This window comes from Palaemon carinicauda, chromosome 18, assembly GCF_036898095.1.
Source record: "Palaemon carinicauda isolate YSFRI2023 chromosome 18, ASM3689809v2, whole genome shotgun sequence".
Lineage (NCBI taxonomy): Eukaryota > Metazoa > Arthropoda > Malacostraca > Decapoda > Palaemonidae > Palaemon > Palaemon carinicauda.
In genome coordinates this window covers 19,018,504-19,036,363 of record NC_090742.1, presented here as the reverse complement: position 1 = coordinate 19,036,363, position 17,860 = coordinate 19,018,504, and the positions used below count along the sequence as shown (strand labels likewise).

At 34.8% G+C, this 17,860-nt stretch overlaps 3 protein-coding genes and 1 long non-coding RNA gene across 4 annotated transcripts in view; 3 read left to right on the top strand and 1 right to left on the bottom strand.

Annotated features, from left to right (window-relative positions):
• The window catches only part of LOC137657656 (cuticle protein 19-like), a 3,547-nt gene extending 556 nt beyond the window's left edge, over positions 1-2,991 (top strand). The window contains exons 2-3 of the mRNA XM_068392055.1: positions 1,469-1,642; positions 2,396-2,991. Coding sequence (XP_068248156.1) covers positions 1,469-1,642; positions 2,396-2,914 — 693 coding nt within the window. The 3' untranslated portion in view covers positions 2,915-2,991. The remainder of the gene's footprint in view (positions 1-1,468; positions 1,643-2,395) is intronic.
• LOC137657666 (uncharacterized) overlaps positions 1-17,860 on the bottom strand; it is a 415,410-nt gene that overhangs the window by 6,506 nt on the left and 391,044 nt on the right. The window lies entirely within an intron of this gene.
• On the top strand, positions 9,368-10,758 carry LOC137657665 (cuticle protein 7-like). Its single transcript, XM_068392066.1, has 3 exons — positions 9,368-9,379; positions 9,858-10,025; positions 10,370-10,758. Exons 1-3 carry the CDS (start codon positions 9,368-9,370, stop codon positions 10,691-10,693), a joined length of 504 nt encoding a protein of 167 aa, XP_068248167.1. The 3' UTR covers positions 10,694-10,758.
• On the top strand, positions 16,292-16,675 carry LOC137657663 (cuticle protein 19-like). Its single transcript, XM_068392063.1, has one exon. The coding sequence runs from the start codon at positions 16,292-16,294 to the stop codon at positions 16,607-16,609; it is 318 nt and encodes a 105-aa protein (XP_068248164.1). The 3' UTR covers positions 16,610-16,675.

The following is a 17,860-nucleotide window of genomic DNA, read 5'->3' as shown; positions in this document are numbered from 1 at the left end:
TTTGTTACTTATTACGATTTTAGTGAGAAACTTAAAGTTTTAACATATAATTTTTATAAACTTCAAGTTTTAGCGTGAAACTTTGATATGCTCATTATGTTTTAGCGTGGAACTTTGATATTCTCTTAAACATTTATCGTGGAACTTTGATATACTCGTGAACATTTATCGTGGAAATTTGATAAATTTATTAAGCTTTAGCGTGGAACTTTGATATACTCGTAGAGTTTTAGCGTGGAATTTTGATAAACTCATTAAGTTTTAGAGTGGAACTTTGATATCCTTATTAAGTTGTAGCGTGGAACTTTTGATATATTCATAAATTTTTAGCGTGGAACTTTCATATACTCATAAACTTCAATCGTGAAACTTTGATAAACTCATTACGTTTTAGCATGGCACTTTGATAAACTCATTAAGTTTTGGAGTAGAACTTTGACATACTCATTAAGTTTTAGAGTGGAACTTTTATAAACTCATAAAGTTTCAGCGTGGAACTTTGATATACTCGTGAAAATTTATCGTGGAACTTTGATAAACACATTAAGTTTTAGCGTAGAACTTTGATATACTCATTAAGTTTTAATGTGGAACTTTGATATACTCAATAAGTTTTAGCGTGGAACTTCGATAAACTCATTAAGTTTTAGTGCGGAACTTTGATATACTCAATGTTTTAGCCTGGAACTTTGATAAACCAATCAAGTTTCACCACAGAACTTTGATATACTCATAAAGGTTTGGCGTGGAACTTTGATATACTCACAAAGTTTTAGCGTGGAACTTTGATATACTCATAAAGTTTTAGCGTGGAACTTTGATATACTCATAAAGTTTTAGCGTGGAACTTTGATATACTCACAAAGTTTTAGGGTGGAACTTTGATATACTCATAAAGTTTTAGCGTGGAACTTTGATATACTCATAGTTTCAACGTGGAACGTTGATAAATTCATTAAGTTTTAATCTGGAGCCAACTATGCCATGTGGTTTGGCAGAGGCAATTCATGTTTGTCAAATCATTCTCATTTATTTGTTGTCTAAAAGCTAACAATGAAAAGCTGTATGAAATATGAAATACCATTCACATACATAATACAGTATATATATATATATATATATATATATATATATATATATATATATATATATATATACAAATGTATATATATATATATATATATATATATATATATATATATATATATATATTTACATATATATATATATATATATATATATATGTGTGTTTATGTAGTTATATACATATATATACAGTAGTATATGTATGTATATAAGTACATACACATATTTACATACATAAATCCCAAAAAGTGTACACAGTGAAATCGGGATTACAAATTTAAAAATAAACTTTTCAGATAAAATTTTTTAAATATAAATGACAGTGAAGAAGGGTGAAATTGCCAAGCAAAAAATTGTTAAGTAATTTGTTACTGCTTTTCAGGTAACTCTGTTGTGCTTGGTAGCTCTGGCTGCAGCCCGGCCAGACAAACTACCCACTTCTGGGTATGGGTACTCGGCCCCTACACCTGCCCCAATTTACAGTGCCCCTCAACCAACTTACGAGGCCCCTCAACCATCCTATTCAGCTCCTGCTCCAACTTACGAGGAACCTGAGGTATGGATTGTAGTTCTTACTTGTTTAATCTTTCTTGTTTTTTTGTTTTCTTTTTATAAGCATATACGAGAATGTAATTGTGATGTAAGTGAAGTAAGAAGCTCTTAAGATCTCAATGTCCTTAGATTATTAGATAGGCTTTCCTCCAAGAACCTAGAAATCATAAACAAAACATCCTAACCATATAGAAACCTCAGGTGTAATCAGAGATAGGAATTATGAGTGACCGATTATTATTATTATTATTATTATTATTATTATTATTATTATTATCAAAGCCACAACCCTAGCTAGAAAAGCAGGATTCTATAAACACAATAGCTCCAACAGTGAAAATAGCCCAGTGAGAGAAGGAAATAAGAAAACAGATAGAATAGTGTGCCTGAGCGTATCCTGAAGCAAGAGAACTCTAACCCAAGACAGTGGAAGACCATGGTATAGAGGCTTCAGTACTACCCAAGACTATAGAACAATAGTTGATTTTGGGGTGTCCTGCAATCACCTTCCTAATCATAGCTAGAGGAGTTTGTTTATATGCTGTGGTAGGGCACCACAGTGGGTGGTTGGGCTTGCCCGGCTGACGTTCTGGTGAGCATTTATTCTGATGGAATTGGAACTGTAACCAGACACCTTTAACGTATATACATATTTTCATAAATGTATACGATATATACCTTTATAGATAGATAGATATTTAGGTATTATATTCGTCTAAAAACAGTATTTTATAATATTAACTTTTTATCATTACAGAAGGGAATGCCCTTCGACTTCGAGTACGCCGTGAAAGATGGCTACAAGGGCGTCGACTTCGCTCACGACTCCGAATCCGACGGGAATGTTGTCAAGGGCGAGTACCGCGTTGCCCTTCCCGACGGCCGCACTCAGATCGTCACTTACACCGCCGATAACTACAACGGATATCAGGCCGAGGTCACTTACGAGGGAGAAGCCCAGCCTTACAAGCCTGCCCCATCCTACTCTGCCCCAGAACCCGTATACTCAGCCCCACAGCCCGTATACTCTGCCCCTGAACCCGTATACTCAGCCCCAGAACCCGTATACTCAGCCCCACAGCCCGTATACTCAGCACCTGAACCCGTATACTCAGCCCCAGAACCCGTATACTCAGCCCCAGAACCCGTATACTCAGCCCCTGAACCCGTATACTCAGCTCCAGAACCCGTATACTCAGCCCCAGAACCCGTATACTCAGCCCCTGCTCGTACCTACGAACAGCCCAGCTCCCTCTATGGTGCTCCTCGGAATTAAGAAAGCTATAACATTCTGACGTTTCTATAAAGATGATTTTTAAAAAATTGCTGTACATAATATATGGAGAACATTGAGTTGACTATTATTCCTATTTCCTTGATGTCTTCTTCTGAGCAATTTTTCTATACATTTTTCTTTAAATATGAATAATAAACAAAGTAAAAGATAAGGAAAAATAATAGATTGCTGTATCTAATTCATATATTTGAAATATCTTTATGCATTTATACGAACAGAACACCTTAGAGTACAATTCTTTTTCGGAGATCGTGAACAAAGAAATATTTGTTCCACAAAACTAAAGACGAAAAATAGGATTGTTATGCAAGGAAATTAAACTAAGTTATATTTATAGAATAATCTCCCCTATAGAATAGAGCAAGTGACTATATATATATATATATATATATATATATATATATATATATATATATATATATATATACTGTATATATATATGTGTGTGTGTGTGTGTGTCTGCATTTCGGTCACGCTCAACTCTTACCGTCCCTCAGGTAGAGGGAGTAGTCATACCTGGCGAGAGGGGTGTGCTTGTACATGTGAGTGCACATCTATCTACATATTCAACTGTCTTTTTTGACAGGTCGCATACACTTGTATATTAGTCATGAACGTGTTGAATTTAAGGTAGCTATATAGTTTACATACACCATAGAGTAATTGTTCCGGAAAATAGACACTAGGCAAGTGAAATCGGAAAAACATTACTTTATGAGAAGATAAAGGTAGCTAATGCTGCTTTAAGTAATTTTAACAAGTAGAATCACATACTGATATTACGAATATGAATATTTCGTTATTTCATTTCATTTCGAGGAAATGTAATAGTCTATTATTTATGAACGTTTCATGAAAGATCAGTTTTTTAATCCTCAAACTTAATATGGAATTATATTTTACAAGATTGAAAAGCCTGAAAAAATACTGTCAGCGGCCAACCTCTGATGAGAGAGAGAGAGAGAGAGAGAGAGAGAGAGAGAGAGAGAGAGAGAGAGAGAGAGAGAGAGAGAGTATTTAGTTTATACATTAACCTGTTTACTTGCTGACGTTTTTCATCCTATCTCCTCAATTTTTTAAGTTACGTTTAAATCCCTTTAACTAAATGGTCTAAATTGGAGAGGAATTTATCTTTGGGCTTCAATATTAATTGTTATACTACATCTTTACATATCCAATTCAATAAACAATTCAATAGTTGACCAGGGCACCAGCCGCCCGTTGAAATACTACCGCTAGAGAGTTATGGGGTCCTTTGACTGGCCAGACAGTACTACATTGGTTCTTTCTCACTGGTTACGGTTCTTTCCCTTTGCCTACACATACACCGAATAGTCTGGCCTATTCTTTACAGATTCTCCTCTGTCCTCATACACCTGACAACACTGAGATTACCAAACAATTCTTCTCCCAAGGGGTTAACTACTGCACTGTAATTGTTCAGTGGCTACTTTCCTCTTGGTAAGGGTAGAAGAGACTCTTTAGTTATGGTAAGCAGCTCTTCTAGGAGATGGACACTATAAAATCAAACCATTGTTCTCTAGTCTTGGGCAGTGCCATAGCCTCTGGTCTTCCACTGTCTTGGGTTAGAGTTTTCTTGCTTGAGGGTACACTCGGGCACACTGTTCTATCTAGTTTCTCTTCCTCTTGTTTTGTTAAAAAATTTTATTGTTTATATAGGAAATATTTATTTCAATGTTTTTACTGTTCTTAAAATATTCTATTTTTCCTTGTTTCCTTTCCTCACTGGGCTATTTTCCCTGTTGGGGGCCCAGGGCTTATAGCATCCTGCTTTTCCAACTAGGGTTGTAGCTTAGAATTTAATAATAATAATAATAATAATAATAATGCCTTTCATTCTTTAACATGAAAAAAATTATCCTCACTGAACCTTGCAAAAGACCATAGCGGTTTGTGGCAGGCGGCATTGTGTTCTCGTGGGCCAAGTCTTAAAACCTTTGGTACTCTTCTTCATTTCTAAGAAATATTGAACATCATGTAACTTCCATTGGTAGTGTTCTCTCTGCAACAGACAACTGGCCCCAGGAATGAGCTTTTGGTTTTTTGTGCCACTTTACAGTCCTTGTCACTCATCCAACGCTATTAACTGGTTGGAATACCGTCGGTAAACCTCAACGCTGGAAACGAACGCCTACAGAATTGTGTGAGTGTATATATATATATATATATATATATATATATATATATATATATATATATATATATATAAATATATATATATATATATATATATATGTGTGTATGTATGTATATGTGTGTGTGTCTGTGTGTGTGCGTGTTTATTATTTGTGTGTATAAATGAGAACGTATGCATATATATATATATATATATATATATATATATATTTATATACTCTATATGAGTGTGTATGTATGTATGTAGGTATATACATACATATATATATATATATATATATATATATATATATATATATATATATATATATATGTGTGTGTGTGTGTGTGTGTGTGTGTGTGTTTTTTTTTAAGTCTTCTTCTCCTCCAGCCTCCTAAGAATTCTCAACTCTTCCCTATTCTGTTGTCGTCCATTCTTTCTCCATGTTTAAACCACATCAAATTGATGAAATAGTCGAAAATAAAAGATGTTTGTTGGTATTACTAATTTCAGAGTCCATTATGTATCTTTTTTTTCAAATTAAACTTATTGTAGCCAGAGATTTCGACTCATCAATCACATATCAAATGGACGGGAAAGGGGAGAGAGAGAGAGAGAGAGAGAGAGAGAGAGAGAGAGAGAGAGAGAGAGAGAGAGAGAGAGAGGTCAACATGCTAATGAAACAGATCAAAGACCCTGAAAGCTGAAAATCGGAAAAAAAAGAAAAGCCGAAACACTAACTACCCAATAAGAACAGCCTCCCCCAACCCCCATACCACATCGAGCCTCAGCTGGCCCCCTCCCCCTTATAAAAAACAGCTGCTCAACCGAGAACTTATGCCTGTACATCTCGCCGGGAGCGACAATTACGAAGCTATACAACGAGGAATTCTGGAAGGCGGGAGAACGGCCTTGTCCGGCGTAACTTGTACTTTCAGGATGACCCAGTAAGTACTCATCAGTAGCTTTTATTTAACGAGTGGGTAGCGCTGGGTGGAAAACATAAATCAAACATGTATTTTTTTTTTCTTTTTTTTTTTTGTGCATAAAACAGGTGAAATCAAACATATTTTATTTTGGAGGCAATTTAAAAACATTTTGAACAATATGAAAAACTTATGTTCACAAAGCTAATTGGTAATAAAAAAATAATCAGCATAATAAAAAGAATGAATTCATATTATGCAGAAAGTGAGAGTCGGGAAGACTATGATGATAACCCACCAATAAAAATCAAAATACATTTCCCTGTAATTACCAAGCCCATATTCCCAAGCTAAATAAGAACTAACAAGAATCATAAACACGAAGGGAAAGAGGCTAGGTCAGTGGGCGGGGCATGCAAGGTCAAGCAGGGAAAGGCTGGCACAAATAGGGCAATCCCTCTGCAAAAGAAATTAATCAAACTGTATACACCATCAACACGTTTAAGAAGGTGGGAATTGGTCTTCTAGTATATTCTAAACACCGTTGATATTAATTGTATTTCATCTACATTTCTATTAAAAAATATTTTTCATATCACTCAGTTTTTTAGGATTTTCCCCTGCTGAAAGGTATTGATTCTTCTTCTCTCACTCAAACACCAAAGAGGGTTTATTTCAACCAAAGCCATGAGAAATTAGCAACTCTTTTAAGTGAGGTTACATATAGTATATCCTCTATACTGCGCAAAGACTGGTGCGTTTCTATTACTTTTCTTGTGGTTTATTCATTTCCTTATTTCCTTTCCTCACAGGGCTTTTTTTTTCTGTTGGAGCACTTGGACTTATAACATCCTTCTTTTCTAACTAGGGTTGTTATTTAGCTAGTAATAATAATAATAATAATAATAATAATAATAATAATAATAACGATATTGAATCTATCTTCTTCTTCCCCACCGTTATCACTACATTAAAGGATCGATTGCCTTATGTGCCCTCTCAAATGCCTTCGATCAAAGGCATCTATCTATACAGCAAAAATAACTGTATCAGTCGAGCAGTTTGAAAGAGCTTTTTTAATACTGTTACTTTCCAGGGAACTCTGACATGTCTGGGCAGCTCTGGCTGTGGCTCAAACATAGAAGTTAATTCTTTTCTAGTATGGGCACTCGGTCCCTTATGAGAAAAAGGAGGTGGTCTCTTCGAGAGGAGAAATAAGATTAATGAAGGTCTCTTCAACAGGGGCAAAAGAGCAAAATGTACGTTTAGCTGAGAAATAGGAACGAAGACAGAAGGACGTTTGAAAAGTGAAATAAGAGAAATGAAGGTGAAATTCCTTTATTGTCTCTAACTACATCTTAAATAGACCATCTCTATTCATACTTATTTTCTCTTTATCAAGATGAGAAATGAGAATAACCATAAAGGTCTGTTTAAGAGAAAAAAATGATAAAATGGAAGAAAAATAGACAGAGAACGACTTATCTTACAGAGAAGAAGTAAATGAAAATAGAAAAGGTCTGTTCAAGAGGAGAAAACAAAAATGATAAATTGGAAGAGATATAGACAGAGAATGACTTCTCTTCCAGAGAAGTAAATGGAAATAGAAAAGGCCTCTTCTAGAGGAGAAATATTAGATGTTGATAAAGGCTTCCCATACGGGAGAATATAATGTAAAGAGGAAAGTTCAATTCCTAATAAAAAAAAACTATAAGAAGGAGAGTTTTTAATCTAAAATAAAAATAGAAATAAGTTAGATTTGTTGCCTTGCTGTTGAAAAAAGACCCAAGAAAAGTTTTATTAATTTGATTAAATAAATCGACAAACATCCAGACATAAATCTGTGAGAAAATGAATAAGATATTGAAGAAATGACATTGTCAGAATGAATAGGGCAATACTGAATTTAATAAGGTGATAGATTACTAATATATACAGCATATATATATATATATATATATATATATATATATATATATATATATATATATATATAGTGTATTTGTTTAAGGATATAATTACAAAGAAAAATAAACCTATGCGAAAGAAGACACAATCACATTAAAACCCCCCAAAAATGCTTAGCAATTTCTTGAAAGTACTACATCAAACAAAAGAACAAAATAATAATAATAGTCTTGTCTGTTGTCAAATACGTAATAGATAAAATAAGACTGGTAGTCCTACAGATCCTGCGGTAAAGGCCCTCTTCTCTTGATACCCTAAAGGCTCAATCATTAGACCAAAAATGTCTGTTGAATCACTCATTCCACGTAAGACCTTCAGATGGTAAGTGATCTAGTCCACTTTCCTTTCGGCTTCTTCGTAATAATATTGACTATTCTTGAATATCATTAGCATTCATCACTGAACAGCTAGAATTGATCATTAGCAGATTGTAGTGAACTAAACGGACTACTTGTTTATGCATTTATTAATTCTTCTTTTATCACTGTTTTTCATTTAAAGTTTTCTCTGTTAGAAAGCCTCAAGATTTCCGATTAGGACATCTCTTATTGTAGCCATAAATCAAGAGTAGCAGAAATATCAGGACCTATAATAATAATAATAATAATAATAATAATAATAATAATAATAATAATAATAAGAAGAAGAAGAAGAAGAAGAAGAAGAGGAAGAAGAAGAAGAAGAAGAAGAAGAAGAAGAAAGTCGTGATAATCATTAACTGTAATTAGTATGTAGTAATATCTGTTTTATTATGTGGAATAGTTTAGTAATTAGTAAAGAACTGCTTCGAAGAATATTGTTACTGTTTAGTTATATGTGAATTATTATATCATTAACATGCAATATGATAATCCAGCTGACGCAAAAGATCAAGACAATCACAAAAGAAAATCATAATTAAACGAAAAAAAAAAAAAAGTTTTCGACAGGGCTTCCCGTATTTCCCTTTTCTAATAATAATAATAATAATAATAAACGCTAGCACTAATCAATTAAAAGTACTGAACAAAAACTCTGACCAGAAGAGGATAGTGGAAAGCCTCATTGTGATCAGAAAAAAATATTCTTTCAATGCTGATATGCTTTGCTAAAGTGAATATTTTTATCCGATTTAATAATAAAACTAGACCAAAGAGTAAAAACATTACCAGCAATGATATCAAGAAGAGTAAAATAGCAATTAATCCCCAGCAAGAATTTGATTACTTTGCGTGCACGCAACACTCAAAATGGAGTGTGTGCCATTGATAATCATCCTCTTTTGAAAAGGAAGTCGAATGACGTGACCACACGACTGCGTTGTGTCTGAGGGCGTGGCCTTCGAGGTCGTCCGTGGAAGGGCCACTATAAATAGAGCGTCCCTCCGTCTCGGACTACATTCGAACCTGCAACGCCGTTGAGATGTACACCAAGGTGAGCTTCGGGTGCCCGGGCTGGATTTGGACGTTGCAGGACATTTCATTTGCAACATTGTGTTAATCAGTTTTTGGGGTGAAAGGGGACCAGATCTTGTTTATAAAAGGGAAAGCTTTATATTTTGGTGATTTCATCTCTTCATAATCATTTATCTTTAAGGCTTTAATTGTTAAAAAGTGAAGCGGGTGGATTCTTTTTTTAGTTAAACGTGTAATATGAAAGTTCTCTTATGGGTCTTTAATAATAATGTATCCTAAAATTTGCAATGTTTTTTAATAGTCTCTTACTACATAGAGTGCCTCAATTATTACTAATAAGATTTCTAAATGTAAGTAATTCAAGATTTTCACTATAGTAGTTCTAGTTAGGATATTCATGGTTAGTAAAGTCAAATCTCATTTGGAAATCATAAGACACTTTCGATGTGACAATTCCTAGATCCTCAGTCATCAATAATCCGTTTATTCCCTTCAAGATCACCCTGCTGTGTTTGGCTGCCGTGGCTTTGGCCCGCCCTGACAGGCCCGCCCCAGCTGGGTATGGATACGCCCCACCAACACCAGCATACGCCCCACCTCAACCATCCTACTCTGCCCCTCAACCATCCTATTCAGCCCCTCAACCTTCCTACGAGAAACCTGAGGTAAGGTCTTCCTTTTCGTCTAGTCACGAACTTAGATGTAGTTCACCCATTCTAGAGAGTATTTTTTTACTTTGGTATATATGAAAAGGACTTTTTATTATACTCAGTAGTTGAGGCATAATGTAATTCATTTGTCTATCTTAAAATACAGTGAATGTGTAAGAGTTAATATTCACATTATTTTCTCTGGTAAATATTGTAACTTATTTCCAATGATATTTGTTTCGTAACATTTCATATACATAAAAGTATTGTTGAATATCATTAGTTAAACAAAATCGAAATAGGAAAGCATAGATTCATAGAAAATGAGATCGCATACCATGTTCTTACACGTTTTGCAGGAGGGTATGCCCTTCGACTTCGAGTACGCCGTCAAGGACGCCTACAAGGGTCTCGACTTCGACCACAACTCCAACTCCGACGGCAAGGTCGTCAACGGTCAGTACCGCGTCCTCCTCCCCGACGGTCGCACTCAGATCGTCACTTACACCGCCGATCACCACAACGGATACCAGGCTGAGGTCACTTACGAGGGCGAGGCCCAGTACCCAGAACCCCAGCCCTACAACCCAGCCCCCTCATACTCAGCCCCTGCTCCCGCTTACTCAGCCCCAGCTCCGACTTACGAACAACCCAAACCTACATATGGAGCTCCACGAAACTAAAAAACTGACTCATGCCTCGATTAATACCGAAATTATTTATATGTGAATTTAAAAGATTTGATTAATATATTTTGGCAAAATGATTGAAGTTTCAATACTCCTCCTTCTCTTTTTTAAAGTTACTTTGACAGTTTATGCCGTTGAGATACGACAGCTAAAGGGAGTTTTTAGGTGTTTGACTAACCAGATGGTACTTCATTGGATCCCTCTCTCTGGCTCTCTGGTTACAGCTAAATTTTCCTTTGCCTACGAATACACTGAATAGTCTGGGCTACTCCTTCCACATTCTCATGTCTTCATAACCCTGACAATATTGAGATTAGCAAACAATTCTTCTTTGTCCAAGAGGTTAACTACTGCACTGTAATAATTGTTCAGTGGCTCCTTTCCTCTTGGTAAGGGTAGAAGAGAATCTTTAGCTATTGTAAGCAGCTCTTCTGGGAGAACGGCACTCCAAAATCAAACCATTGTTCTCTTGTCTTGGGTAGTGCCATAGTCTCTGTACCATAACTCTCTTGCTTGAGGGTACACTCGGGCCCAATGTTCAATCGATTTTCTCCTCGTATTGTTTTTTTTGAAGTTTATACATGAAACATCTATTTTAAAGCAGTTACTGTTCTTGAGGCATATTTTATCTTAATTGCACATAATTTAATATTTAGGTCATTTTATTTCTTTATTCCCTGTCCCCACTGGACAATTTTTCGTGCAAATATATATATGACAAAGTGTGGACTCAAGAAGACCATATTGAAAACTCGCTAAAGATGACAATCATCTTTCAAGCAATATACATTTTTCTGCAGCAAGCAATCATCTCAGGACTATATTTCCCTGTTAAAGAAGATCGAAAAAGACTCATAAACATGAAGAAAAATAGTCTGGGTCAGTGGGCGTGGCATGCATGGTCTAGCACGGAAAGACTGGCATAAATAGGGTAATGGCTCTGCCAAAAGAACATAAAACACTGTAAAACAATGACATTTTAAGATGGTTGATGTTGGAAATTGGTCTTCCAATATATTTCGAATGGTCCGAGTCAAATCTTACATAAGCCTATTCTATAATGCTTGACTGGAGCAATTATTTTTACTGAATAGACTGACTCAATATTCCACATAAACTCACACGAATTGGCATAGATAGAGCATTTATTATCTCCACTGAGAGAATTGCTACTTTCTTACTTCTAATGAAAGTGAGAAAATAATATGGCTTTAGTGAAAACAAACTCTCTTTGGTAACTGAATGAAAGAAGATGAAGAATCAATATAATTAAGAGAGGGGAAATCCTAAAAAAACAAAAATCATAAAAACTGAGAAAGACTGAAAAATATATTTTTTTAAATGGAAATATAGATGAAAGAGAATTGACAAGAGAAAGGTGGAAAGCGTTTTTACAAAACTGTTACTTTTAAGGTCATTCTGTTATGCTTGTCAGCTCTGGGTTTTCTTCGGCCTGATATACCCGCTACTTCTGGGCATGGTATGGGAACATGGCTCCTTAATATGCCCCATCTGCTCAAGCTTGCAGTGCCCCTGAACCCACTAAAGAAGCCTCAAAACAATCCTATTCGGTCCCTAAATCATTTTACGAGAAACAATATGAGGTAAGGATGGATACACACACACACACACATATATATATATATATATATATATATATATATATATATATATATATATATATATATATATATATATATATATATATATATATATATACAGACAAAACATGAATAATACAGGTATAGTTACTGTTACTTACACGTATACACACATATATAAATACACACACGCATACACACACACACACACACACATATATATATATATATATATATATATATATGTGTGTGTGTGTGTGTGTGTGTGTGTGTGTGTAAAGGAAAACCAAATAGAAAAGGTCTCTTCCTGAGGAAATATAAGATATTGACAAAAGCATCACACAGGAAAGAAGGTTACAAAAATGTGGAAAGATCAACTCGTATAAGAAAATACTTCTATAAAAATGGGAGGAATTTCCATTTGTCATCTTAAAAGTTTTGCTGCTAAAAAAAAAAAAAACTCACGAATGAGAAAGATTCAATAATAAAAGAAAAGTATAACTTAGATAAATCAACGAACTTTGGAAAAGAATGAGGGGAAAATATTATATATGATATTGAAAAAAATACATGGGTAGATTGGAAAGGGCGATAACAAATTTGGTAAGGTGAGGCATTAGGGCATTATTGATATATATATATATATATATATATATATATATCATATATTTATATATATACATATATATATAACTATATATATAAATATATATATATATATATATATATATATATATACATTTCTGTTTTCATAAAAATATAATAAAAAATGAATTAAACCAAAGAAGATACACAATCTAGTAAACCACTCAAATGCTCAGCTACTCTTCGAAAGCACTCCATTGCAAAAATCAAAATAATGATCATCTTGTTTGTTCTGAGAGCGAAAAATGAAGTAATACATAAACTAAAACGTGAGGTCCTACATATCCTTAGGTATTGACAATCGTCACTTGACACCCTAAAGGCTCTATCATTAAATGTAAAAATGTCTGTTGAATCACTCATTCCACGTAAGACCTTCAGATAGTAAGTGATCTAGTTCACTTTCCTTTCGGCTTCTCTGTAATATTATTCACTAATCTTGAATATCATTAGCATTCATCAATGAACAGCTAGAATAGATCATTAAGAGATTTTAGTGTATTAAATGGACCATTTATTCATGCATTTATTAACTATCATCTTACCGATATTCTTCATTTAAAGTTTTGTCTGTTAATGCTACATGATTTTACATTTGGACATATCTCATTGTAGCATTAAATCAACAATAGCACTAATATCAGGAACTATAAAACTAATAATAATAATAATATTAATAATAATAATAATAATATATTACAATTATAATAATAATAACAATGATAATAATAATAATAATAATAATAATAATAATAATAATATATTATAATTATAATAATAATAATAATGATAATAATAGAAATAATAATAATAATAATAATAATAATAATAATAATAATAATAATAAGAAGAAGAAGAAGAAGAAGAAGAAGAAGAAGAAGAAGAAGAAGAAAGTGATAATCATTAACTGTAATTAGTATGTATTAATATTTGTGTTATTATGTAGAATAGTTTAGTAATTAGTAAAGAATTGCATCGAAAATATTGTTACTGTTTAGTAATATGTGAATTATTATATCATTAACATGCAATATGATAATCCAGCTGAGGCAAAAAAATCAAGACAATCAGAAAACAAGTCATAATTAATTTAAAATAAATTTCGACAGGGTTTCCCATATTCCCCTTTTCTAATAATAATAATAATAATAATAATAATAATAATAATAATAATAATAATAATAATAATAATAATAATAATACACAAAAATAAACATATTATTATTATTATTATTATTAAATGCTAAGCTACAACCCTAGTTGGAAAAGCAGGATGCTATAAGCCCAGGGGCTCCAACAGAGAAAATAGCCCAGTGAGGAAAGGAAACAAGGAAAAATAAAATATTCTAAGAACAGCAAAAACATTGAAATAAATATTTCCTATATAAACTATAAAAACTTTAACAAAAGAAGAGGAAGAGAAACTAGATAGAGCAGTGTGCCCGAGTGTACCCTCAAGCAAGAGAACTCTAACCCAAGACAGTGGAAGACCATGGTACAGAGGCTATGGCACTACCCAAGACTAGAGAACAATGGTTTGATTTTGGAGTGTCCTTCTCCTAGAAGAGCTGCTTACCATAGCTAAAGAGCCTCTTCTACCCTTACCAAGAGGAAAGTGGCCACTGAACAAATACAGTTTAGCAGTTAACCCCTCGAGAGAAGAAGAATTGTTTGGTAATCTCAGTGTTGTCAGGTGTATGAGGATAGAGGAGAATCTGTATAGAATAGGCCAGACTATTCGGTGTCTGTGTAGGCAAAGGGAAAGAACCGTAACCAGAGAAAAAGATCCAATGTAATACTGTCTGGCCAGTCAAAGGACCCCATAACTCTCTAGTGGTAGTATCTTAACGGGCGGCTGGTGCCCTGGCCAACCTACTACCTAAATAAGCACTAATCAAGTAAAAGTACTGAACAAAAACTCTGTCCAGAAAAGGAAGTCCTATTGCAAAAAGAAAAGTGGAAATCCTCATTGTGATAGGAAAAATAATATTCTTTCAATGCTGATACACTTTGCTGAGGGTAAATATTTTCATCCGGTTTAACAATAAAACTAGACCTAAAACTCAAAACATTACCAGCACTGATATCATGAAGAGCAAAAAACAATTAATTCCAAGCAAGAACTTGATTACTTTGCGTGCACGCAACACTCAAAGGATTTAAGTCCCATTGATAATCATCTTCTTTTGAAAAGGAAGCCAAAGGACGTGACCACACGACTGGGTTGTGTCTGAAGGCGTGGCCTTCGAGGTCGTCCGTGGAAGGGCCACTATAAATAGAGCGTCACTCCGTCTTAGACTACATTCGAACCTGGAACGCCGTCGAGATGTACACCAAGGTGAGCTTAGGGTGCTCTGGCTGGATTTGGACGTTGCAGGTCATTTCAGTTGCAACACTGTGTTAATTAATTTTTGGGGTGAAGGGAGCCAAGATTTTTTTTTATATAAGATGGAGGATATTATATTTTGGTGATTTCATCTCTTTTTTTTTATTTAATCGTCTATCTTCAAGGCTTTAATTGTCAAAAAGTGGATCAGGTGAATTCTTTTTAGTTGAACAGGTATTTGTACATGAAAGTTTTCTTATGGGTCTTTAAGAAAAATGTCCTAAAATTTGCTATATTTTGCAATAGTCTCTTAATACAGAGAGTGTCTCAATTATTACTAATAAGATTTCTAAACGTCAGTAAATCATGATTTTCCCTATAGTAGTTGAGGTTAGAATATTCATCGCCAGTAAAGTCAAATCTGATTTGGAAATCATAAGACACTTTCGATGTGACAATTCCTAGATCCTCAGTCATCAATAATCTGTTCCTTCCCTTCCAGATCACCCTGCTGTGTCTGGCTGCCGTGGCTTTGGCCCGCCCTGACAGGCCCGCCCCTGCTGGGTATGGATACGCCCCACCAACACCAGCATACGCCCCACCTCAGCCATCCTACTCAGCCCCTCAACCATCCTATTCAGCCCCTCAACCATCCTACGAGAAACCTGAGGTAAGGTCTTCCTTTTCGTCTGGTCACGAACTTAGATGTAGTTCACCCATTCTGGAGAGTATTTTTTTAGTTTGGTATATATGAAAATCTTTATTTTACTCAGTAATTGAGGCATATGTGATTCATATGTGTCCATGTTAAAATATAATAAATGTGTAAGAGTTAATATTCACATTATTTTCTCTGGTAAAAGTTAGAATTTTTATTTACAATGATATCTGTATAGCAACATTTCATATATTATAAAAGTATTGTTGAATATTAGTAGTCAAATAAAATAAAAATAGGAAAGCAGAGATTCATAAAAAATGAGATTGCATAACAGGTCCTTACACGTTTTGCAGGAGGGTATGCCCTTCGACTTCGAGTACGCCGTCAAGGACGCCTACAAGGGTCTAGACTTCGACCACAACTCTAACTCCGACGGCAAGGTCGTCAACGGTCAGTACCGCGTCCTCCTCCCCGACGGTCGCACTCAGATCGTCACTTACACCGCCGATCACCACAACGGATACCAGGCTGAGGTCACTTACGAGGGCGAGGCCCAATACCCAGAACCCCAGCCCTACAACCCAGCCCCCTCATACTCAGCCCCTGCTCCTGCTTACTCAGCTCCAGCTCCAACTTACGAACAACCCAAACCTACATATGGAGCTCCACGAAACTAAAAAACTGACTCATGCCTCGATTAATACCGAAATTATTTATATGTGAATTTAAAAGATTTGATTAATATATTTTGGCAAAATGATTGAAGTTTCAATACTCCTCCTTCTCTTTTTTAAAGTTCCTTTGACAGTTTATGCCGTTGAGATACGACAGCTAGAGGGAGTTTTTAGGTGTTTGACTAACCAGATGGTACTTCATTGGATCCCTCTCTCTGGCTCTCTGGTTACAGCTAAATTTTCCTTTGCCTACAAATACACTGAATAGTCTGGGCTACTCCTTCCATATTCTCCTGTCTTCATAAGCCTGACAATATCGAGATTAGCAAACAATTCTTCTTTGTCCAAGAGGTTAACTACTGCACTGTAATAATTGTTCAGTGGCTACTTTCCTCTTGGTAAGGGTAGAAGAGAATCTTTAGCTATTGTAAGCAGCTCTTCTGGGAGAATGGCACTCCAAAATCAAACCATTGTTCTCTAGTCTTGGGTAGTGCCATAGTCTCTGTACCATAACTCTCTTGCTTGAGGGTACACTCGGCCCCAATGTTCAATCGTTTTTCTCTTCGTATTGTTTTTTTCAAGTTTATACATGAAACATCTATTACTGTTACTGTTCTTAAGATATTTTATCTTAGTTGCACATAAATTAATATTTAGTTCATTTTATTTCTTTATTCCCTGTCCCCACTGGGCAATTTTTCGTGCAAATATATATATGACAAAGTGTGGACTCAAGAAGACCATATTGAAAACTCGCTAAAGATGACAATCATCTTTCAAGCAACATACATTTTTCTGCAGCAAGCAATCATATCAGGACTACATTTCTCTGTTAAAGAAGATCGAAAAAGACTCATAAACATGAAGAAAAATAGTCTGGGTCAGTGGGCGTGGCATGCATGGTCTAGCACGGAAAGACTGGCATAAATAGGGTAATGGCTCTGCCAAAAGAACATAAAACACTGTAAAACAATGACATTTTTAAGATGGTTGGTGTTGGAAATTGGTCTTCCGGTAGATTTCAAATTGTCTGAGTCAAATCTTACATAAGCCTATTCTATAATCCTTGACTGGAGCAATTATTTGTACTGAATAGACTGACTCAATATTCCACATAAACTCACACGAATTGGCATAGATAGAGCATTTATTATCTCCACTGAGAGAATTGCTACTTTCTTACTTCTAATGAAAGTGAGAAAATAATATGGCTGTAGTGAAAACAAACTCTCTTTGGTAAGTGAATGAAAGAAG

What these genes read in the sequence shown, in the direction of transcription:
- LOC137657665 (XM_068392066.1), top strand. An exon ending in CTTCCTACGAGAAACCTGAG is followed by an intron (nt 10,026 to 10,369) that starts GTAAGGTCTTCC and finishes CACGTTTTGCAG; the next exon opens with GAGGGTATGCCCTTCGACTT.
- LOC137657663 (XM_068392063.1), top strand. Translation starts at nt 16,292, where the DNA reads ATGCCCTTCGACTTCGAGTACGCCGTCAAGGACGCCTACAAGGGTCTA.